The sequence below is a fragment of the Felis catus genome, chromosome A2 (assembly GCF_018350175.1).
Source record: "Felis catus isolate Fca126 chromosome A2, F.catus_Fca126_mat1.0, whole genome shotgun sequence".
Lineage (NCBI taxonomy): Eukaryota > Metazoa > Chordata > Mammalia > Carnivora > Felidae > Felis > Felis catus.
The window spans coordinates 122,203,141-122,227,969 of record NC_058369.1 but is presented as its reverse complement, the minus strand read 5'-3'; the positions used below and the strand labels follow the sequence as shown (position 1 = coordinate 122,227,969).

The window sequence follows — 24,829 nt, the reverse complement described above, 5'->3', positions numbered from 1 at the left end:
TAAAAGAGTGAATTTACTCAAAACACTTAGAACAGTGTCTTACACAAAACAGGTCAATATCAAAAGTTGATTGATCTTGTTACTGCTGCTGGTGATGGTAGAAATAGTATTAAGCAAATGCTCATCGAATGCCCTCTGTGTACCAAGCACTATTCTAGGAGCAGGGAATATAAAGTCTCTGTTCTCATGAAATTTATTTTCTATTGTGAGGGAGACACATAGTGGGTAAGTAAATACAATAACTTCAGGTAATGATAGGTGCTGAGAGGCCAAAAAAACAGGCTGGAAATGCGGGGGTCAAGGTGCAGTTGGTCAGAGAAAACCAGTCTGAGTCCAGAACATCTGACTGACAAGAAAGAGCCAGTCACGAAATGATTCGGAAGTCGGGCCTTTATAGCAAGAGGACAAGTCAGTTCTACCCATGTTGGGTAACGGGAAAAAAGACCTGTAGAAAGAATAAAGATCTAGAAGTAGCTCCAAGAGGGCGCCTGGGTGGCTCGGTGGATTGGGTGGCCACTCTGGATTTCAGCTCAGGTCATGGTCTCGGGGTTTGTGGGTCTGAGCCCCACGTCAGGCTCTGCAGTGTGTCAGCACAGAGCCTGCTTGGAGTCCTCTCTCTCTCTCTCTCTCTCTCTCTCTCTCTCTCTCTCTCTCTCTCTGCCCCTACCCCACTTGTGCTCTCTCCCTCTCTCTCTGTTTCTCAAAATAAATAAATAAACTTTTAAAAAAAACTTTCAAGTAAAAAAATAGAAGTAGCTATATCAATGCTGAAACAAAGGAAGAGAAGGGGGGACTGGCCCCACCAAGATACTAAGCTATAACTACGAAGTCATAGTAATAAAAGCTGTGGTCATGTGGTTTTAGATTTTTAAAAAAGGACGGAAGACCAATAACCCCAATAGAGAGCTCAAAGACAGACCCACATCGAAATGGGAACTTTGTAAAGAATAAAGGTGGCCAGGGGCGCCTGGGTGGCGCAGTCGGTTAAGCGTCCGACTTCAGCCAGGTCACGATCTCGCGGTCCGTGAGTTCGAGCCCCGCGTCAGGCTCTGGGCTGATGGCTCGGAGCCTGGAGCCTGTTTCCGATTCTGTGTCTCCCTCTCTCTCTGCCCCTCCCCCCGTTCATGCTCTGTCTCTCTCTGTCCCAAAAATAAACAAACATTGAAAAAAAAAAAAAAGAAAGGGGAACTTTGTAAAGAATAAAGGTGGCTTCATGAATCAGTGGGGTGAGGAACAGATTGTAGATGGTGCTGGAAAACTGTCTTACTCTGTGGAGAAAAATAGAAGCGGATCTTTTCATCCTACCACATGCAACAGGCAAATGTAAATGCAACAATTATCCCAACTAAACTAAAAATTATCTGAGAGGATTAAAAATTCCCAATATTCACTGCTGAGAAGAGATAAGCTTTAAATCTATACCGGGCCATAAAGAAATCCCAACAAATATCAAAAGACTGAACTCACACAGAGTGTATGTGACTGAAGTGAAAACAAGCCAGAAACCAAAAACAGAAACCAGAAAAATACCCCAGATGTTTGCTTCGGTCAATATGTGTCTAAATAACCTATGGGTCAAAAGAAGAAATAAATCACAACGGGAATTAGAAAATATTTAAACTAAGTCATATGAATAGACAACATATGAACTCACGGAATACAACAAAGAATTGCTTAGAGGAAAATCTGTCGCCGTAAAAGGTATCACAAAAGAAGGCTGAGGGGAGCAGAGGGTGGAGGAATGGGTGAACTGGGTTTTTGTGTGGTTTTTTTTTTTTTTTAGCTTAAATAAATTATAATCTTTTAAAAAAGAGGGAAGGATCCTGGCAAACCCCATAGGGTTTTGGTCGGAACCCTTAAGTAAAAGGCTATAGAATGGATGAAAGTAAAAAGATAGAAAAAGATATTCCATCGCTATACTATAATCAAAGGAAGGCTGGGGTAGCTCTCCCTAAATAGACATTAAGGCAATAAGCATTACCAGAGATAGAGATTTCATAATGATAGAAAAGTCTATCCGACAGGAAGATACAAAACTTCTACATGTACACGCATCAAATAACATAGCCACAAAGTGTGTTAAGCAGAGTAGGCCCAGCTTACTAGGGTCATAAAGGGAGTTTATGGACTATAATCTATTTAGTTTGCCTGTACCACCAGCACCCAAGTGCCTAACTCTTCACGAGAACAGAAAAAAGGGGCACCCCTTCAAGCATATCCTAGATAATGGAATCTCATCGTGTTGTTGCAAGGAAGGAAATTTGCTAGCCAATCTCCTTCACGAATTTATATATAAAACCCTACATACAAATATTAATAAATTTAATCAAATAATATATAAAAAGATAATACATCCAAGTAAGATTTATTCCAGGAATGTAAGGTTGGTTGACATTCAGAGATGAATCAATATAGGAATCATCAAGGTCTATTGTGAAAGAATAAAAGAAGAGTAACACACAAAAAAAGTTTGCCCCCAAGAGCCTTGTGGGAGCCGATACATCACCATGTCTGGGGCCTCCCACAAGAAACATCTCTTATGCCACATCAACCTGGCCATGTTGCTGCAGGTAAGTCTGGGAATCATGTGCCAAAGTCTCGAGACTGTGAGAAGAAAAAGGGACCAAGGAACCCTCCCTCCTCTGAAGCTTCCCGTATGTACGCACTCTGGGCTGTTCTCTCCCTCGTGGGGGGACCATACCCACTTTGTGGACTTCACAGGCTTGCTCGGAGAGCCCAAAGAGCCACGGGGGACTGGGCAGATCTCTGGGAAAGCCATCACCTCAGCACAGCCCGCTCACCTGAGGGGCAGGGGCTGGGTCCCCTGCCGTGTGAACGCTCTCTCCAGCCTCTCCTGGGTCATCCTGGCACTCCCACCTGGCAAGGAGAACTTCGAGGGCATCCTGTTGCCCTCCGGGCCACTGTCCACAGCCGGGCTGTCCTCTGCAAGATCTCGCCACCTGCCGCTCCCCCTCTGCAGGAGCCCTTTGCTGGGCAAGTGAGGGGGGCTGCTGGGTGTGGTTTTCTGTTTTTCTGAGGTCAGCTCGCTGAGTGGGCCCAGGGGACTTCTGGAAGTGGAGCCAGTGCTGGACGCCAGGCCCTCCTGGGCTGCAGGATGGGCCGGGGCACCGGCGGAGAGCTCAGGCACTTTCTGGCCCTCTTCCTCGGAGGCCTGGGGGGCGCCGCTGCTCAAGGACAGGGACCGCCTCAGGGAGCGCTTGCGAAGGGAATCCTGAAAGGGGCAAGGACAAGGGCAGTGAGGATCCCATCCCCTTCAAGGGAGGTGGGAAAACACTCCATCCCACACGACAAGCATTTGCCCATGGCGTTTCCTCCCCCTGGAACGTCTTTCCCCATTCCCAACTCCTCTTAAAATCCCACCTATCCTTTGAGGAGGTACTCACAGGCTGCCACATCCATAATGCTGTCACCGTGCTCCACGTGCATAAACCCCAAGAGCGTGCCTCGGCTCTTCTCCCACAGTCTTACAGAGAACAGCGTCCAGGAGCAGGTGCAGCTGTAGCTCCAGGGTCAGATCTGTTTCCCAATTCCTGCATCACCACCTACCTACCAGCCATGCTCCCTGTGGCAAGTTATTAATTTCTCTGTCCCCCACTGCCCTCACCTGTAATATAACCTGTCCACAACCCACAATCTGGAATTTCTCTCTTTTTTCTTAATGTTTGTTTATCTTTGAGAAAGAGACAGACAAACAGAGCACGAGTGGAGGAGGGGCAGAGAGAGAGAGGAGACACATAATCCAAAACAAGCTCCAGCCTCAGAGCTATCAGCACAGAGCCTGACACGGGGCTCGAACCCACGAAGATCATGCGAGATCATGACCTGAGCCCAAGTCAGACACTTAACTGACTGAGCCAACCAGGCGCCCCTAATTTCTCTTTTTTTTAATGTTTATTTTGAGGGGCAGAGAGAGAAGGAGAGAGTCCCAAGCAGGCTTCAAGCTGTCAGTGCAGAGCCCGATGCAGGGTCTCGGTCCCAAGCCAAAATCAAGAGTCAGAGGCTTACCCAACTGAGCCCTCCGGGCACCCCACACTATCTTGTAATTTCTAAAACCTCTCAAAACAAGTTTCTTCTGGAATCCTGTGGCAAATTCTTCTGAACTGTTACGAGGTTGTTTATAGTCTTTTTCTAGTGTGAATATTCATATCTTTAGTTGTAGAAATGTCAATATTTTTGCTTAGGGGGTGCTACCCCAAACCCTACTGCAAAGCATTAGGTGATATATGGTTCGTGCATGGTGTTTCTTTCCTGAAAATAATGAAATTCTGAATTCCAAAACACATCTGGCCCAAAGGTCAAATGAGGGATTGGGGACCTATAGCATCTATTTTCCACAAGATCAGAGTATGAAGGGAGACACCCATGGAAGGCACTGGCACAGAGCCAGACCCATGAGGGCAATCAACAAACATCAGCCACTGCTCTCTAGTTTTTCCCCAGTCCCCAGTCACACAGGGCCTTAGCCTCTCCTGCTGAGAGACCAGGAACAGCAGAGGCCAATCTTCATTCATCTCTGGTGTCCAGAGTTCCCAGCTCAGTGACCTATACCTAGTAAGCGCTCAAGGCTTGCTTAGTTTTTGAAATGAAGGAATTCGAAAGGAGTCAACAGAAATGTCCTATTTTACTGTCAATGATCAACCGATGAAATGGGAACACAATTTACCAATCTAGGATAGGGGAGCGGAGGTAGAGGGGACAAAAACAGACCTGCGAGGCTTTTCCTGGGTTTAAAATTTGGGATCTCTCAGAGTTTCCAGAAATAATCCTGAACCCAGTGGTAAAGCCCGAGCTGGAATAAAAATAGCTAATTCTGTAGTATTGTTGCCTAGTGGAAATTACTAGGCACTACAACCCTCCGAAAGCCACCAGGGCATCCCTGCCACACAGTGCAGAAAATATTAGTCACCATTCCCAAGGAGACCCAAGCTCTGGCCAAAGGCAGGGAACCCAGCCTCTTACTCATCCTTCGTAAGTACAGAGCTGACCTAGTAAGTAAAAAAAAAAACAAAAACAAAATGATGAAATACCTAGCAAATCTTGCTCTTCTCTCTCGAGCAACCAATTAAGTATGGCCAAGGTACTCACAGGTCCACAGAACACTTTCTAGAAAGCCTGGGGAAATTCTACAACAACCTGTCCTATCTTTCAATGCCCTTCATAGGATTCAGGTACGCCAAGGGAAAAACACACCTCCCGAGGCAATCATCCCCCCTTCAGAAGTTTGGGTCAATCTCCTAGTGGTAAAGCAGATCTATGCAATCTGCCTCGCATCTCAGTTGTGAAGGGGGTCTCAACTGCACGGATGTGATGGGATGTCACTGTAGGACAGGACCCCAGCATTCATCTGGTCCACCAGTTCTCAAAGTGTGATCCGCCAGCCTTAAAGGTCCCCAAATCCTTCTAGGGAGCTCAAACTACTTTTCATAACAATATGACATGAGTTGCCTTTTTCACTGTGTTGACATTCGCCGTAATAATGCAAATGCCCTGGTGGGAAAAACTGCTGGCCAGTAGCACGAATCCAAGGGGTGGCACCGAACTTTACTAGCACTGGAGGTATTTGCCACCACTTGCAATAACAGTACATAAGTAAAATGCTAATTTTGCTTAAGAAAGTCCATGATGAGGGGCGCCGGGGTGGCTCAGTCAATGGCTAAGCATCCAACCTTGGCTCGGGCCATGATCTCACGGCTTGTGAGTTCGAGCCCTGCATCAGGCTCTGTGCTGACAGCTTGGAGCCTGGAGCCTGCTTTGGAGTCTGTGTCCCTCTCTCGCTCTGCTCCTCCCCCGCTTATGTTCTGTCTCTCTCTCTCTCTCAAGAATAAATATTTTTTTTTAAAAATTGGAAAAAAAGAAAAGAGAAAGAACGTCCATGCTGAAGCATAACACTTACTAACTGTATTCAATCTCAACCCTATGGTCCACATCTCTTTAATATTCCATGGGATAAAATGGGAGGTATATATACGCACTCCGCTGGGTGCAGAGGACCCGGCTGTCTCAAGGAAAAGCACTTGTGCAACCATCTGAGCTGTGAAACGAACTTGCTAATGTTTTTCGCGGAACAACTGACAGACAAACTATGGCTACTCAGACTTGGGTATCCGGCAGGCGTTTTCTTGAAAATAAACTGAGCCTGTCACTTCAAGCGAAACGACTGATGAACGGTCAGTGATAAAATACAAATTATCAGGTAAAAATGAAAATTTGGGGAAACCTGAATCGGCCACGGTGAGCTTGAGGGCTTTTCAGCACTTAAAAATTTTTTCTGATGAATTGGGTGGCAACATCAAGCAATGTGATTTTTTTTGATGTGGGTTGTTGGGTTGTTTTTGTTGTTGTTGTTTCTTTTTTTTTTTTTTTTTAATGAAATGTGTTCACATTCAGAAGACCTCAGGAACCCAGATAACTAAGTAAGCCAATATTTTCCAAGTGAGCAAATGCATCATGTTACTAAACTAGGCAGTGGCAAAAGATTCATTCAAAGTGCGAGGCAGACCGATAGATATTGGTAAGGTACAAAAAGTTCCTGGCTATGCTTTCAGACTCCACAATAAGAAACCACAACTTGTCTAGTTTGGTGCAGCATCAAAGAATACCCCTGGTTTCCGGAAGAGACTAATAACACGCTTTTCCCTGTTCCAACTACATATCTGTGTGAGGCCATATTTTCTTCATGGATTTCAACTAAACTATCATAATGGGACAGACTGGATGGAGAAGCAAATATGAGACTTGAACTATCCTCTACTAAGCCAGACAAAGAGATTTGCAAAAATGTGAAACAGTGCTCCTCATCTCACTATTGTTTTGGAAAATATGGGGGGGGCGGGGTTTGGTTTCACAACATGTTATTTGTATTAAATGTAATGGGTTTACTATTGTTGATGGTTTAGTAAGTAAATATTTTTTTTAATTTCTCAGTTTTAATTTCTAACATGGCAAATGTCAATAGCTATAACCCACATAACAAAAGCTCTTCAGGTCCCTCAGTAATTTTATGAGTATGGAGAGACCCTGAGACTACAGTGGTTTGAGAACCACTGATAGGGTGTAAAACAATGTCTCCAGCAGAGAGCGTCCCTGGTTTCCCCTTGACCCAACTAGTCTAGTGGCTTCCGACATGGCCTGCTCTCCTCCTGAAGCATCTCTGACTGAAGTTCCTCATACGGGCCTCCACCTGCTGGTCCCAGGTGTGCTCTCAGGAGACATCAGGCCAGGCTACACCACTCACCCCAACAAAGGGCCAGCAAGCCCACACTGCGCTCTGCACACAAGTATGGCAGAGTCCCTGCTCTCAGGCGGCCCACAGCCTAAGCTCAAGAGGCCTGATAGGGATCATCTCACTCGCCACTCCAGTCCACCCATTTGGAGCACCGGCCGAAGATGCCCAGGAGATTGTGACGTCACATCCAGGCTTGACAGGAAAAGAACACTGAGCTCACTAGCAATGTCTGCTGCAGGCACAGCATCGGGCACTTGCAGGCATTTGCCATCCTGGGACCGGGTTATTCCTACATCCGTGTTGGAAGAAATCTCTTCTGTTCTGCCCCTCCTCCCACCTTCTGTCTTCTCTTCCCAAGACTAAACATTCCCAAATCTTGCCACTTCCACCAAACTCTTCACCTTCCTGGCGGCTTTCCTCTAGGCATGGTCCAGTCCCTCTCCAAATACAAGACATGAGGATGGGACATGATGTGAACGTGCACTGTGAGCCACACACTGGTTCGCCTCCTTGATCTGGACACCAAGACTGTAGGACCATCTCCAGGCTGTGAAATCCCAGTGCTCGACAGAGCCTTAGCCACCTGATCTAACAAACAAGACCACGGCCAAGAGGAATAAAGACCTTGACCAAAACCCCACAAGACGCAGGCAGAGGCAGGGAGAGGGCCGGCTTCTTTATGTCTTGATTCCAAGTGAAATGGGAGAATAACACCAGCCTCTAGAGCCACAGCCCACATCTAGCCATGCAGCACAGGACAGGACGTGAGCAGCCATGGACACCGATGACCTATGTGGGTTTGCTCAGGCTCCCTCGTTTGACTAATACTACACTGTGACTTGGTGTTTGGTTTTCCTTTGGTTTTCTGTTTCTTTGCTGTTTCACAAACTCCTTTTATGTTCATTCTCTCATTTGGTTTAGTCCCCCCACCTAACGCGACCCTACCAGAGCCCCTCCTTAAGGAAGACTATAAAAGAATGATGTGAAATTATTAGAATTTCTTTTTAAAGCAAAGCAAATGAGACTATTAGGGTTGGGATTTCTTTTACCCTTTTAACTATGATGTCTTAAAAAAATAAAAAAGATTTTCTCTAGACTCGGATGGGTCACCCACCACTCCTGAATGGCAAAGGTAAAACTAGAAGATACATGTGTTCTCACTCAGCAAAGGAAGACAAAGCTATGGCATCCACCTCATTGACATGGTGGGTAAACTGAGGGCAGGGAAGGAAACGAGGCCTGGCCATGATCCCATAAGGATCATACACTGCCTGGCTGACAGTCATGCACTGTCTTTTTGACAGTACAACCAGAGAAGACACAGGCAGGTGTTCCTCCCATCCCAGCTCACAGCTCCCCGCTTCTTGGACTACGTCGTGGGGAACCCTCCAATGATCCCAGGCAGCTCCTTAAGCCCTGCCTGCCTCTCACTTTCCACTCTCACACGAGCAGTGAGATCAGCAACCCTACCTGCGGGGAACTGGCGATGGGCCCGGTCATCATGCCTCGGACAATCAGGCCAGACTTTGGCTTGATCTTCTCTCCCATCCTTTTCGTGTCCAGGGAAGGTTCTGACAACTGAAGCCTGTCCATCTTCTCCCATGCAGGGGCCACAGGGGGACTTTCACCTGGGACAGCCTGCGTGGGCTTACGTTTGTGTGGGGGCCTTTTGGATGATACAAAATTACCAAGTAAATCCCCATCAAGATTGTCATGTCTGCAAAAAAAGATATATCTCCATTAAGACAGATTCCCCAAAAGGAACAGCTAACATTGATAACAAATTCCACATTCAACAGGCACACAGAGCAAGCCCATTCATAACTATGCGAGGGTTCTAACCAGCCAGGGTTCTAACCAGCCAGTGCCTATCATTAAGGTAAAGAACAGAAAATACTTTCATATCAGGGCAAATCTGACCTATAAAATAAGACCAGGAAACAAGAAACAAAATCAGAATTGATGACCCATGACAGGATTCCTCAAATATCCTTAGATATTATGTATCCTCAAATATAAAGAGCATCCTTATTCCAGACCCAAGTTATAGAAAACCATAGCCCTTCAATACAGTCATGAGTTACATGGAACCCAGTCTTACTGTACCTCACTGAGATTGGTGGATAGAGACCTGTGGTGAATTTTCCCACAACTATTCAGTTAATGTCCAGTTAAGCTGGGCATGCTAATGCCTTCTTTCCTGGGTTGCTCGGCATTGAAAGAGAGTAAGAAAGATAGATTGTGTGTGTGTGTGTGTGTGTGTGTGTGTGTGTGTGTGTGTGTGTGTGGTGTGTATGTGAAAGACAGAGAGCAAGAGAACAAAAGAAGGTGAAACAGGGAGGTAAGCAAGGAGGAATAACAAAAATGAGAAAGAACAGAGCCAGAGACCCAGATAAAGAGGATGTTCGCCTATGATCTGTGATGGATCACCCAGAGCCTTTCTGACACAGGCTGGGATGCTTTCTACCACTAGACTCTGGCCTAAAGGGGCGCTGACTGCTGCTCTGTGCCAAGCTGCTTATCACCAAGCACTGGGTCACATGTGAGAGAAGCGGTCATATGTGCCATGACTGGGGCATGTCTGGCAAAGGAAGGGCTCAGAACCAGCCTGGAGAAGCTGAGAACGACTTGCAGAGAGGACAGCACGGAGTCTGCAGGAATGAGTAGGCAGGAGATAAGCAGAGGCCCCGGGCACTAACACAGAGGCCTGTAAAAGCAGGACAGGCCCAAGTGAGCCACGCAGGCTGACTGTGGAAAGAGTTTTGCAAGTTACCCTTAGGAGTTTGGATTTTTCCTGGAAGCCATGGGAAACATCTGAAGGCCTTTCCGTGGGGAAGCCAGCAGAGCCAGACTCGTTTGTAGGAAGCTCATGCTCTCTTAGGTGGAGGGTGCACTCGAGCAGATCACTAGAGGCCTAGAGACCAGGGAAGAGCCGGTGGGAGTCAGTGCAGGCAAGAGGGGAGGGTATGAAGTGAAGCACTGCTGTCGGGGCAGAGAAAGTAGGCAAGAGTCTAGTGTCATTAAGGATTCGTGAAGGCAAAAATGATAGACTAGGAGAAGTCAAGGATAACACCCAAATATGTAGCTTGGGCAACCGGGTGGAACTCGGGAGCCTCGACTACTTTCTTTTGCTGGTTCTTCATCGTCTCAGAAATATTTATTTTCCCAGCCAGGCGGTGAGCATCTCCGAAGAAGAACCATCTTCTTCCGCACCACCCTGATTCACTTTTACATCCGAAGCCTTGTGTTAATGTTTTTTAACGGTGCTCATCCTTTGGCAGCTCGATGCCCAGACCCTATACTTTGGCTACCGTCAGGAAAGAAAATGCTTCTCAACAAAGCCGGAAGGAAACACCCAGTCCCGGGGAGTTAGACTCACTGGTGGTGACTACAGGCGGCTGTTAAGTTTGTAATGTAACATAACTGCTTTCCAAATAATGGAGGTTCAATCCAGAATCCCAATTCATTTTCTCCCTAAGAGGTCCAAAAGGCCTTATTTTTCAGATGTGTCTAATTCTACAGTGTTAACTTGCTTTGGGGATTCTGTACCTGTTTTGTTTCGTTTTTAAGAAAATGCAAATGAAGCAAGCCCCTGACAAATGTTAAACATCTGAACCATGAGCATCCCCCTCGCATCCTCCTCTACTCCCATGGCCTTCAGAGAAAGGTAAAGTGCCCCACAACAGGGAATTTGAAAGCACACAATGTGGAAGCTGAATAATGGCCCCCCAAAGATGCCCTGACCCCAGAACCCATGAATGCTATCTTACGTGGAAAAGGGACTTTGCACATGTGTTAAAGTTTGAGATTATCCTCTCTTATCTGGGAGGGCCCACTGGAGTCACAAGGGCCCTTGCTAGACGGAGGCAGGAGGTCAGTGTCTGGAGTAGGACACAATGACAGAAGCAGAGGCTGGAGTGATGTGCCCTCAAGACAGAGGGAGCAGCCACAAGCCAGGGAATGCAGGCAGCCTCTAGAAGCCAAAAAAGGAAAGGAAACAGATTTGCCCCCAAAAACTCCCAGAAGGAACAAGCCCTACTGACACCTTGTCATTAACCCAGACCAGTTTTGAACTTCTGACCTCAGGATTGTAAGATAATATATTTGTGTTGCTTTAAGACATGGTGATGGTTAAATTTCATGTCAGCTTTGCTAGGCCATGTTGCCTAGTTGTTTGGACAAATACTAGCCTTGATGCTTCCATGAAGGTGTTTTTAAGATAGGACTAACATCTACAATTAGTTGACTTTAAGTAAAGAAGATTACCCTAGATAATATGGGTGGGCCTCATTCAATCAGTTGAAGGCCTTAAGAGCAAAACTTGAGGTTTCCCAGAGAATTCTGCCTCAGGACTATAACACAGAATACTGCCTAAGTTTCTAGTGTACCAGTCTGCCCTACAGATATCAGACTTACCAGCTCCCACAATCATGTGAGCCAACTCCTTAAAATAATATATATATGTATATATAATACGTATACACATATATATGTGCATATATATTTGCATATATGTACACACACACACACACACACACACACACACACACACACACATCCTGTTGGTTCCTATTGGTTCTGTTTTTCTGGAAAACCCTGACTGTTACAGCCACGGCATTTATAGCCATTTGTTAGAGCAGTGACAGGAAACTAACTCACAGTGTAAATAAGAAGAGATACCTGGCTTTGCTTGTTTCTGACAACGATGTTCTCCATCCTGCATCTTCCTCTGCAAGGTCATATATATTCACCAGCGTGGTCTCTGAGCATCTCGGTGGTGATCTGATATTTTTCTTTGGAATTGAGAGTGCAGGAATTGGTGTTTCTTGAGTGACATTGTTAGCAGTATTCCCAAAGTGATCCAGAAAGTATCTGGTAATGAGTTCGAGGTTTGTTTTTAGAGGATTTTCCTTTGCCTATCATTGGAAGAAAAAGTATCATTAACCACAGGTACAACTTCAGGGGAAAAAGGTGGAAAAGATGACTAGTCCAGTTCTTTGACATAGTTTATCAGCTTCTTATTCATTCATACACTCTTTCTTTCAGCAAGTATTCAGTGACTGCCTACCATGTGTGAGGTGCCATGGTATAACAGAGATGAAGACAAAAATCTCTATCCTAAAAGAACTATCATCCGATGCATGGGTCAGGCGATCCGATGAACAACTGTAATAAAATATGATATGAATAGAAGAATACCCAAGAAAATTTCCTCTTGGTTTTTCTCCTAGGAGTAATTTTAGAAAATAGATATCTTTTCATTTAAAAAAAACTAAACCTTTTTTCGGGATCATTAACTCTACAAGTTTATAAATGTGCTCTAAGGTTGTGTGCTCTGCATTTAACACTGGACACTGGGGACCACAGGGACTCTTCTGCAGCAGTCTATTGCAAAAAACATGAGAGGCCATCAGGATTGACTCAATCTACACCAGAATCTTGAAAGAAAGAAAGAAAGAAAGAAAGAAAGAAAGAAAGAAAGAAAGAAAGAAAGAAAGAAGAAAGAAAGAAGAAAGAAAGAAAGAAAGAAAGAAAGAAAGAAAGAAAGAAAGAAAGAAAGAAAGAAAGAAAGAAAGAAAGAAAACTCTTTAGTGAGTGTCGGTTTTAGAAAGAAATGATATCAGTATTTCCCAATCCTGACAATACCAAATATCATCTTTGGAGGTTTTAAAAATACATATTCCCAGGTCCTGCTGTGTCTTACTAAGCCAGAATTGCAAAGATTGGAGTCCTGACTTGTCTTAAAATTCCCCTAAGTAAGCTGGACGTAGTTATCCAAGCAGCAATCCACAGGCTGACCTCGGGCCATGGAACTGTGTCAGTCCCCACCCCACTTGCCCAGGAACACCAAGCTGTTGGGAAGTGTGGTCAGACATGGGACATTTGGTGAGTCTGCAATCGGAGCAATATAGCCCCTGACAAAGAACCTGGCACAGAGAGGACCCTCAGGCACATCCAGTCCTTCCCTCTTCCTATTCCCCTGCTCTGCACAGCAAAATCCTGGGACCCACACCCACAGCCAAATGGGTTATGACCAACAGCAACAGATTTATCAGGCAGTCAAAATAAGGGGACAGCTTTATTTTTTTAGAATGGGGCCCAAAAGAACTATTTTGTCTGAGTCTAAATGAAACTCACAAGGAAGAGAGTCAGGGGAAAGGCATTGCATAATTAATTTAGACCGTCCTATTTTTCTTTCAATACGAGAGATTTATAGCCCTGCGTTACATGAATTATACTTTGTGGCTCTTCACAGCCTTTATATGAATCTAGACACCATTTTTCAAAAACTTAATTTTACATTGGCATTTTTATATATTGTATCTTTAATAGGGAAAAACAAGTTCCTGGAACTAACGTTAAATTGCAGGGCTTTCCTAGAAGCAGGCTAGCTTTGTGCAAATGTCAAAATCATTATGCAATAGATAGGTTAATAAATATGTCTTTCTGTAAAATATAAGCTCATTTCATTGTATAATAACTACTGTAAAAATCAAATAATCAGGGCACTTACCAAGATCTAATGAAAATATCTTAAGTATCTTCAGATAATTATTACCTTAGGGAGACTATATTATAGTGCAGAAATAAAAATAACTTGAATGGCAAAGATGATTCCAGGAAATTAAGTAAAGTTGCATTTACATAAAAAATCCCAGTGCATCAGCAGGGTTATTTGATTTTCTGGTTACCCGTCTCACTTTCTATGGAAAAGCCTTTCTAAAATATACAGTCTACTCTGCTGCCTTGAAATGCAGCCAATGGAGATCTGCTGAGTGTCTGGTGCTGGGGTCTACAGGACCCCAGCTGACCACACAGAAGCGGTGGAGGGGCAGCGGTATCACACCGGGACCAAGGATGAAGGGCATCGATCTGATGTCTTTACTGAACCTATGCCAGGACTTCACCTGGCTGCCACTGCCCTTTTCTCATCAAAGTCAGGCACAGGAACTTGTGGCAACCTAAGTGTTCCTGTAGGTTGATACCATTGTTCGTTTGAGGGAAACTTGGCCTGGGTTCCTCCCTGGGCTATGTGACACGTGCGAGGGCAGGTTTTGAGCTGCTCTGAGGTTTTTCCAGATGTCTCAGAAATAGCCTTGGAGGGCTGGGGGTGGGGGGGGCGTCCCACTCCCATTCTAACCTCATCTGCTAAGATATCGTTTGAGTACAAGGTTACAATTACAGGAAGCTTGACTGCCATTACTATAGTAGGACTGAGAATCACATCTGGTTCTAGCTTCACCCCTACCCCGTAAGTCACTGTGAGATCTTGACAAGCCACTTTTCTCTGGCTCACAGCTCCTCCAGATGGGTCTCCCATTCTGTCAGTAATTTCAAAGCTTTGGGGCACACGGGTGACTCAGTTCAGCGTCCAACTCTTGATTTCCGTTCAGGTCATGGTCTCATGAGTTTGAGCCCTGCATTGGGCTCTGCGCTGACGGCGTGGAACCTGCTTCAGATTCTCTCCCTCTCTCTCATCCCCTCCCCCACTCACACACTCTCTCTCTTTCTCTCAAAATAAATAAACTTAAAAAATAAAATAAAATAAAAAATAGAAGCTGCTTAGTCCAGCCCTGAGGGGCTGCCCTAAAAGGCCAAGAAGCAAGTCCTCTTTATCCCCAATCTAACTAGGGGGTTTCCCTTCTTTGTTTTGCATATTTGGACTTCTGCAGGAAATATCATTTTATTGCCTTTTCAAAAAATTATGATAAATGCTTAACTGCATGATCATTAGATTCTTTCCAACTCTGACACTATTCCCTACCACAAGGCAATACCTACTGGAGAGCCCGTTCTTCAAGCAAATTAGAAGATACCGTGTTCAGGGCGCCTGGGTGGCTCAGTCGATTCAGCGTCCAACTTCAGCTCAAGTCATGATCTCGCAGTCTGTGAGTTCGAGCCCTGCATCGGGCTCTGTGCTGACAGCTCAGAGCCTGGAGCCTGCTTCAGATTCTGTGTCTCCCTCTCTCTCTGACCCTCCCCCATTCATGCTCTGTCTCTCTCTGTCTCAAAAATAAATAAACATTAAAAAAAGAAGAAGAAGATACCGTGTTCACGGCAGAAAAAGCAATTAAGCCAGAATGGTAGCTTCATTCATTCAGTCAGTCATAGAATCCACAAATACACATGGACCATTTGCCGTGGCCTCAGGCAACACGTTAAGTAGGGGATACAATAGTGAACAACAGAGATGCCCTCTCTGGCCTCCTGCTGCATCCAAGGTGGTCGGGAAGCAGATACTAATTAAACTACCACACAGTCTATTATAAGTGTGCTGAGCACAACAAAGGAAAAAGTACACGGCGCCGTGCCGTGGAAGCTTGTAACAGCCGGTAGGGGGAGGGAGGGACAAGGCCGAGGGGTCAGGGGAGCTCCCCCAGCCCCCCAACCAAAGAAGTGCTGTTCCATTTGCTACCTCAACTCCGGTGCACCAGGGTTAGCTGAGCCCAAGCCCCAGGTCTGCCTAATTAAATGTCACAGTGGACTCAAAAATAAGCTATTACTCAGAACTGAAGAAGGAAAATCTTACACAGGCAGGGAACGGAAAATTTTAGTATAACCCAACACTATATTCTTTAGTCTGACTAAACACAGCCTCATGAGGGAGGAGGGAGCACAGGGAATAACTGTCATAGGCCCAGGTTCAAAGTGAGCTTCATAGCCACACACGCGCAATAAGCCCACAGGGGCGGCCCGGGGCCTCCCTGAGGCTGGAAGCCCAACTCACACTTGGGATTTGTCGGCACTTGGCTGGGTCTGTTTCTCCCTGGCCACAGGCACGGCAAGCCTCCCGCCACCCATCTCCGACAGCTTGGCCGGGCCCACGAGTGCTCTGACAGTGCCAATCTCAGTTCCAGAACATTACACCACACCTTAAAAGCACGTACCTTGTTCTCCTTGTAGAGAAATTCAAGATGCAAAACCTTGCGGAGATCGTTTCTGCTGTTTATGCTGAGGTCGGAGCGTGGGCGTTCCTGGTCCATGGTCACACATGTCTTCTTTAAGCCCTGTGGGAAGAAATCGGAATCATTCTTTTCATTTGAAACCAAAACCTTTCATTCCCTGATGCAGGTTATAAACAAAAGACTGTTGACGTTCATTATGATCATTCCTGTCCTGCCTTCCTTGCAAGGATACTGCAAGCACCAGAAGCTGACTTGAGAATTTATTTTTGTATAACCTTCACACCCGACATCTTCATAATTATTATTCTGAATCTTACAGTGACCCCATGGGCTGAGCTAAGGTTGGACTTGTTGGCCCATTTTAAAGAAAAGGAAAGTGAGATTCAGGTTACTGACTCGCCCAAGGCTGGCTCAGGAGCTCTGGGTTTGACAGATTTGGAGCCACAGAATATGAAGCTTTAAAAGTAAACAAAAGGAGGAGCGCCTGGGTGGCTCAGTCGGTAGAGCGTCCAACTTCGGCTCTGGTCATGACCTCATGGCTCACGAGTTGGAGCCCCACATCGGGCTCGATGCTGTCAGTGTGGAGCCTGCTTCAGATCCTCTGTTGCCCTCTCTCTCTGCCCCTCCCCTGCTCGTGCTCACTCGCTCTCTCTCTCAAAAATATACATTAAAAGAAAAGATTCTCTCTCTCTAAAGTGTAAATAAATAAATAGATAGATACATAGATAAATAAATAAATAAATAAATAAATAACAAATAAAAATAAGCAAAAGGAAAAAAGAAATAAGCAAAAGGCCAATAATGATTCCTTTCTCAGGTGGGAGCAAGGGTTGATTTGCCCGGGTAACACAGTGGGATCACATGACAGGGGGTTCCGCCATCCCAGCCTGTGAGTCAGCAAGGTCAGGCCTGGGGCCCGCTGGAAGCACATGGTAAACGTTTGCTGAGTTCCCAGGAAAGCCACTTGCCGTCATCCAGCCCTGACCTCCCAGAAGGCCCAGCTAAAACATAGTCTGGCAATGACAGGCGCTATGCTTCCCAGGAGCCTGGCTTCTTCATTTGGAAAAGAACCGACTACCTGCCCGCCTCCCCAGGCTCCGGTGATCACAGAGCGGTAGAGAAGGAAGAGATGCCTCACCAACAGTTCAGCCTGGCACCAAGGGGCCCCTCTGCTCTTCACGATCCAGACCCTAGTGCTAGCCAGGCCTCAATTTCTCTCCCAGCCTGTGTGTTCAGAATCTCACAGAGGCTCCCGCTGATGGGCAAACAAGACAAGACCTGTTGCCTGTCATGAAACGAGGGAAGAAGAATGTGTGAAAACAAAAAGAGGTACCAACACAACCTTGAACCACAGAGAATAAAAAGGAAGTTGAGGAGGGAGAACAGAAAGAAATGGGTGTACATGTTGGGGAAAAGGTAGGGGCACGTGTAGGCACTCCAGGGAGAGGGATCTAGAAGGAGAGGTGGGGCTCACAGCAAGCACCTTCCCCACGGCTTTCCTTCCAGTTGGAGTGAGGCAGAAACTATAACGAGAGTCCCTCTCTGCTAGATAACTCTTCACGTTTGTCAACGGTTCAGATCGGCAAGTCTTGGCACACTTAACAAACTCGCTGGGACCGTGGTACACACTGACGTCTGAAAACCACCAGGGCAGTGGGCAAGGATGCCCTGGGGAATCAGCCAGTCCTTGGTCTCATTGGTTCGTTTAATCGTCATGACTCAACAAACATTTCCCACGCACCTACTAGGTGGCGGGCTCTTCGAGATGCAGGAGATACATAAGGAATAAGACAAACCCCACCCCTTCACAGGGTGCAGAAATTCTGTTGGAGAAGCGGACCACAAACAAAGGGGTACACGTACAGTGCAGCAGCTGCTGACGTGCACTACTATGCACAGATAAAACGGGGAGAGCAGAGACACAGAAGAGGGACACTGTTTTCCATAGTCAGCTACTTATGCTCACTCCTATCTTCCGGTTTTCCCATCTGTGAAATGAAGGGAACGAATCACTGGTCCACTAGTTCGGCTGCTGGAGGCAGAGGAGGAAACGGATCAAAGTCCTAGCCCTCATGGAGCTTATATTCGGTGGGGAAAAGGGAACAAACATAATACGCTGGCGGGCGGGGAGAAAGTTTAGCAGAGCAAGAGACAGAAAGGACCAGGAGGGGGTGAAGGAAAGGTGTGATACTTTAATAAAAGGGTAGTCAGGAAAGGTTTTATGATTAAATGCCATTAGAACAGAGACTTGAGGGAAGTAAGGGAGCAGGCCATGCAGACACTTGGGAGAAGTGTGTTCTCCGCAAGGAACAGCATGTGCAAAGGCCCCGTGGCAGTCACAGGAGGCCAGTACAGCTAGAGTCGCATGACCAGGGGAAAGTCGCAGGAAATGAGGTCAGAGAGGCTGCCCAGAGCCTGATAAGGAAAGGCCTTGTTGACTTTTGTGAAATGGTGTGGTGGGGGTGGGTGAAAAGAACAGCATGGACTGATTGTATTTTTTTTAATTTTTTCTAATGTTTATATTTATTTTTGAGACAGAGAAAGACACAGCATGAGAGGGGGAGGAGCAGAGAGAGGGAGACACAGAATCCGAAGCAGGTTCCAGACTCTGAGCTGTTAGCACAGAGCCCGACGCGGTGCTCAAACTTTGTCACCAGCAAGATCACGACCTGAGCCGAAGTCAGACGTTCAACGAACTGAGCCACTCAGATGCCCCTGACTTGTATTTTTAAAGGATCACTGGCTGCTAGGTTGAGAACAGATTTTTTGGAGACAAGGTATTAAGCAGAAACTAGTTAGGATGCTATCTAGGTGGCTTGGACCAGGGTGGTTGCAAGAGAAGTGGAAAGAAGTGGCTATGTGCTCTATGTGCTCTGATGCTAAAGCCAACAGATGGGCTGATGGACTGGATGTGGGGGATACGAAAGGGAAAAAAGCCAGGAATGATTGCAAAGGTTTGGGCCCAAGCAACCAGAAAGACAGCGACACTGCCTACTGAAATGGGGAAAATTGCAAGACACAGAGGGAATCAGGAATTAGGTTTGGGATGTGCTGAGATATTTATTGCATATCCACGTGGAGATATAAAATCGGCAGTGGGAAAGAAGGTAAGAGTTCTGAGAGAGACCTTGGCCAGAGACAGGCATTTGGGAATGATCAGCATATTGACAGCACTGGGATCCAGTAGACCGGCAGAGGCACCTGGAAAATGAGAGAAGCCGAGAAGATTGAGTCTTTGAGTCCCCAGCACATTCAGCTCCAGAAAACAAGAGGGGCCAGCAAAGAATCATAGCAGAGGCCAGGAAGTGGGAGCAGGTGGTCTCCAGAAGCCAAGCAGAATGAGCTTCCAGGAGGGAGCCTGCTTCGGATTCTGTGTCTCCCTCTCTCTGCCCCTCTCCCTCTCATGTTCTGTCTCTCTCTGTCTCAAAAATAAATATAAACATTAGAAAAAATTTTAAAAAAGTACAATCAGTCCATGCTGTTCTTTTCACCCGCCCCCACCGCACCATTTCACAAAAGTCAACAATCAACTGTCCAAACACAATGTTAGATCAAGAAGTGTGAGAGGGGCGCCTGGGTGGCGCAGTCGGTTAAGCGTCCGACTTCAGCCAGGTCATGATCTCATGGTCCGTGAGTTCGAGCCCCGCGTCGGGCTCTGGGCTGATGGCTCGGAGCCTGGAGCCTGTTTCCAATTCTGTGTCTCCCTCTCTCTCTGCCCCTCCCCCGTTCATGCCCTGTCTCTCTCTGTCCCAAAAACAAATAAACGTTGAAAAAAAAAAAAATTTTTTAAAAAAAAAGAAGTGTGAGGACTGAAAATTAAAGATCATTGGCAAATTTGACAAGAGTTGTTTCCAAGGATTGGTGGGGACAGAAGCCGGATTAGAGTGGGTTAGAGCAAGCCCGAAGCAGGATTAGAATCGGAGCACACACAGCTCTTCCATGGGGTTTGGTTATAGAAGAGAGAAGAAAAATGGGCCAATAGCTGGAGGGACTTGAGGGTCAGGATGGGATTCTGTAGGAGCGACAGTAGAAAAGGAAAAATATATATGCGATAAAGAGGTGACGACAGCAGTGTTCTTGAGCAGGCTAGCAGGGACAGGCATGCAGGGAGAGGGTGGCCTTCCCCAGGGGTATGGAGAATTCCCTTGTAGGCGCCGGACAGAGGCTGGAGTGATGGCTCAGGCCCAGGAAGGCTAGCAACTGTGGTGGTACAGGCTGCTGGGAGTTTTCTCAAGACCGCTTCTGCTTCCCCGGTGACCTGAGAATGGGGAAGAAGCTTTGGGATTGGAGGAGAGAGAAGGTGTGAAACGGTCATCCAAGAGCGGAGAGAGGGAACGGGCTGGAGAGGGCTAACCAGGTACGCAGGCATGCCTGGGGCAGGGGGATGGTGAAGGGCCGTGAAAACGTGGACACGGTGCTGTGTTTTCCTCCAGCCCCGCTCAGCTTGCGGGGCAGGCATGGGGGAGGCCCGGCTGAATTTGAAAACTTGGGGCGGGGTGGGGTGGGGTGGGGGGCTATGATGCAAGAAGAGGAGGGCAAAGGAGGTGAGCACGTTGTTGAGGGTGTGACTATAATGAAGGGTGGGTAAGAAGTGGGGAGAGGTCACCACAGGGCTGGGGGGCAGGGGGTCGGGCCGGGGAAAGCTGGCAGGAACTGTGGAATGCAGACGTGAGTGAGACTGAAGAACAGTTTATGCCGGGCTGTTGAGGGAGGTGAGCCGCAAGTGAGGAATGACAGAGTGCCCAGACAGATGACAGAAAGGGTGCCCTGCTGGGAACCACAGGCCTAGGACATGACCACTTGGAAAAGGGTGGCGGAGGTGGGATGGGGACAAGTCACCGCAGGAGAGGGAGGCTGGGGCACCAGAAGAGTCACCTTGGAAGGCCCTGACATTGCGGGAGACTATCATGGCTCTCCCTGAGGGCCGGCCATGCTTGGAGGGGCCAGTGTAGCTGGATTCGATGTAGGGTAGGGGGCACATGAGGCAGCAGTAGAAGGTGAGGTCGGAGGCACGGCCTGCAGCAGGGTCGTAGAGAGCCTTGCAGGCCCTGGTGAGGCTTTCCCTCGGATTTTCTTCTGCTTGAAGTAAGAAGCCCGTGGAGGGTGTTTTGAGTAGAGGAATGTGACAAGATCTAACTTGTGCACCAGGGGCGCGTTTCCTCATGATCGTCTTTACGTGAAAGGGAACAGGTATTCCTGTCTTCCAGGACGGTTATGAGGATCTGAGAAAACGAACAGACGACTAGAAGGTACCTCACACCACGAAGGGACCTCTCTAGGTTCTACCTGCCTGGGGCCAAGCCCGGAGGGGAGTACATGGTCTCTGCTCTGGAGCAGAAGGTGAGGAGGAAAGCAGTCGCTCTGGACTGCAATCCCAGCTCTACACAACCTTATCTTTTTTTTAAGTTTATTTATTAATTTTGAGACAGAGGGAAAGCACGAGTGGGGCAGGAGCAGAGAGAGAGGACAGAGCGAGAATCCCAAGCGGGCCCCACACTGCCAGCGCAGAGCCTGATGTGGGGCTCGAACTCAGGAGCCGTGAGATCACGACCTGAGCTGAAATCAGACACTTAACTGACTGAGCCACCCAGGCGTCCCCACAACTTTCTGAGTGACTGTGAGCAACTCCTTTCTCATGTCAGAGCTTTAGTGTGCCCAGATTTAAAAAAACAAAACAAAACAGTGAGAGAGAGAGAGAGAGAGAGAGAAAGGAGCACCTGGGGGGCTCAGTTGCTTAAGCATCCAACTCTTGGCTCTCAGCTCAGTTCTTGATATCAGGATGGTGAGTTCAGGCCCCATGCTGGACTCCAAGCTGTGTGTGAAGCCTACTTAAAAAAAAAAATGGCAGGGAGAGGAGGCCCAGTGAACCAGACGACTGCCAAGGTTCAACCCAGATCAGGCGTCAGTTCTGTGGACTGGTCTAGTGGGTGAGATGTAGAAACAGACGTATAAACCACAGATGTATAAACTATAACGTGACTGCCAATGAGCAAGCCACAGACAAGGTTAAGTCAGTTATTCCAACGGGACTTATCCAAGAAGACCTCCTGCAGGAAACAGACTTGGGGGGGCCACAAGTGGAACAGGGGAAAGCAAGTGGGAGAGGATGGAACCAACGCTGGGGTGCTAAGCTGGGGTCAGACTACAGGGGAGAGCCTCAGGTATCCACGGAGGACTTTAGATTTCATTTGTACTCAAGAAAGGAAAGCCAGGAGGAAAACTCTCTGAGAGTTTTGCTTGGTGGCCCAGACTTAAAAGAAACGATGGGGGCGCCTGTGTGGCTCAGCCAGTTATGCATCCGACTCTAGGCTTGGGCTCAGGTCATGATCTCGTGATTTGGTTTGTGAGATCAAGCCCCACATCAGGCTCTGCGTTGGTAGCCTGCTTGGGATGCTCTCTCTCTGTCTCTCTCTGCCCCTCTCCCTGGCTGGTGCTCTCTCTCTCTCTCAAAATAAATAAAACTTTTTTTAAAAAATTAAAAAAGAGGGGCGCCTGGGTGGCGCAGTCGGTTAAGCGTCCGACTTCAGCCAGGTCTCGATCTCGCGGTCCGTGAGTTCGAGCCCCGCGTCGGGCTCTGGGCTGACAGCTCAGAGCCTGGAGCCTGTTTCCGATTCTGTGTCTCCCTCTCTCTCTGCCCCTCCCCCGTTCATGCTCTGTCTCTCTCTATCCCAAAAATAAATAAAAACGTTGAAAAAAATTTTTTTTAATTAAAAAAGAAATGATGATGGTGGGCAGCCTCACAAGGCTGTGTCACTGATATCCAATGTGCGCCCAGGACTTGGTGACGGAAGGTCAAGTAACCATAAAAACAGAGCAAATACAATGAAGACACACTGCATTTTTTAAAAATTTTAATTTTTTTGATTAAAAAAAAATTTTTTTTAAGCAAAGAAAGATACTTTCAAAACAGATGCATAAAAGAGATAGGGGTGTAGACACTGCTGAACACAGGTACCCACTATGTACCAGATGCAATGCCTGGGGACTGCCCATATATTATTTATTTTTTTAATGTCTTTATTTAGAGAGAGAGAGAGGCAGAATGCAAGTGGGGGAGGAGCAGAGAGAGAAGGAGACACAGAATCTAAAGCAGGCTCCAGGCTCTGAGCTGTCAGCACACAGCCCAATGGGGGGCTCGAACTCACAGACCGCAAGACCATGACCTGAGCCAAACTGGGTAGCTTAACCAACCAAGTCACCTAGGCACCCGCCCATATGTTATTATTAGTCCTCATCATAAATCTGCAGAGTGAGTCTTATTAGGCCTGTTTTACAGATAAGGAAATTGAGGCAGTGAGTAACCTACCCAAGCTCACACTACTAACCAGTTGCTATTTTTGAACCCTCCACCTGATTCCAAAGCCCTTCCCCTTTTCCATTCAAAAAATTATTTTGTTGGGGCACCTGGTTGGCTCAGTTGGGAGAAGCATGTGACTCTTGGTCTCCAGCTTGTGAGTTCCGGCCCCATTTTGGGTGTAGAGATTACTTAGCGAAAACTAAAATAAAATCTCTAAAAAAAAAATGATTTTGTTTCTATGTATGTTTAATCCAAACAACTGCCCACGGCCCCTGCTCCACAGGACACCGTGAGTGACAAGCCGTGAGTCACTCTGTATAGTTATAATGAGGAATACGGGCTGTTCCTACACTGGCATCCGCAGTAACCTCTTTCCCACGGTGTCCCCACCTGCATTGCAGATGACTGCTAAGGACCTCCCCAACTTTTGAGTACTCCGGAAAGTCTTCCGGTGCAACACAATGGAAGTTCAGAACAACTAGGCTGCAACCTCGGAGCGCGACTGAAGGGTTCACCCATCGGGAACGCTTTTCAGCCCCTTGGGTTCCCCCGGCGGGGGGACGTTCTTTCCCGGTGCGATGGAAGTGCCGGGACGGGCCACGGGGCCCCGACCAGGCGGCTGTGCTTTAGCAGGCCGCCGCCCACCGGCCCCGTCCCCGGGGTCCCGCGCCACGTCCCCCGCCGGAGGGCGAGATGCCTGCGCAGGGCGGAGGCCGCGGGCCGGCGTGGCGGGCGGGCACTGCGCGGGGCCAGATGGCTCCTGGGAAATGTAGTCTCGGCAGGCCGGGAAAGCGGCGCTCCCGTCGGGCATCCCCGGGGCAGGCGGCGGCAGGGGCGGCTCTCCCTCCGCGAAGTGCGGGGCTTGCAGAGCACCCCCAGACTGCGCCCCAACCCTGGAGCGGCGGCCCCGAGCGGCGGAGGCGGCGCGACCCACCTTTCTGCTGAGGAACTCCCGCACCAGGGAGGCGGCCACCTCCTCCACGAAGAGGCTGTCCATGCCGCCGGCTCTGCCCACGAGGCCGCGGCCGCCGCAGCCCAGAACCCCCGGTCCGTTGGGGCCAGTATGGCCGCGTTGCCGTGGCGACGGTGTCACAGGAGCCGGGAGAGCTCCTCCCCTTTCCCGGAGCACGCGGGCTGGGAGGGCGGGAGGAAGGGGAGGAGCGTCTTCGTTCTGGCTTCTGGAAGCGGGAGAGGGGCGAGGTTCCCGGTTTGGGCTCCGGGCTCGGGTCCTGGCTCTGGCCTGCCCATCTAGGGGCCCTAAAACCAGCCACTGCTCCACGCTGAGTCTGTATTGCCCAAGATGGGAAATGGGGAGAATGCCTGCCTCCTTGTTCCTGGAGGAGTAAACCCACAGTGAGGCGGCCCAGAGAGGGCCACCCA

At 47.8% G+C, this 24,829-nt stretch overlaps 1 protein-coding gene across 3 annotated transcripts in view; it reads right to left on the bottom strand.

Annotated features, from left to right (window-relative positions):
- The window catches only part of MINDY4 (MINDY lysine 48 deubiquitinase 4), a 110,669-nt gene extending 86,113 nt beyond the window's left edge, over nucleotides 1-24,556 (bottom strand). Inside the window, exons 1-5 of one of the 3 annotated variants that reach the window (XM_045052558.1) lie at nucleotides 24,384-24,555; nucleotides 16,135-16,254; nucleotides 11,927-12,162; nucleotides 8,717-8,912; nucleotides 2,802-3,232 (exon numbers count right to left, since the gene is read on the bottom strand). In XM_045052558.1, the coding sequence (XP_044908493.1) occupies nucleotides 2,802-3,232; nucleotides 8,717-8,912; nucleotides 11,927-12,162; nucleotides 16,135-16,254; nucleotides 24,384-24,446 (1,046 nt within the window). In that variant the 5' untranslated portion in view covers nucleotides 24,447-24,555. Of the gene's footprint in view, nucleotides 1-2,801; nucleotides 3,233-8,716; nucleotides 8,964-11,926; nucleotides 12,163-16,134; nucleotides 16,255-24,383 lie in introns of all 3 variants that reach the window. The other 2 variants (XM_011280450.4, XR_006594356.1) reach the window with 2 other exon arrangements.
- Nucleotides 24,557-24,829: the final 273 nt, after the last annotated feature.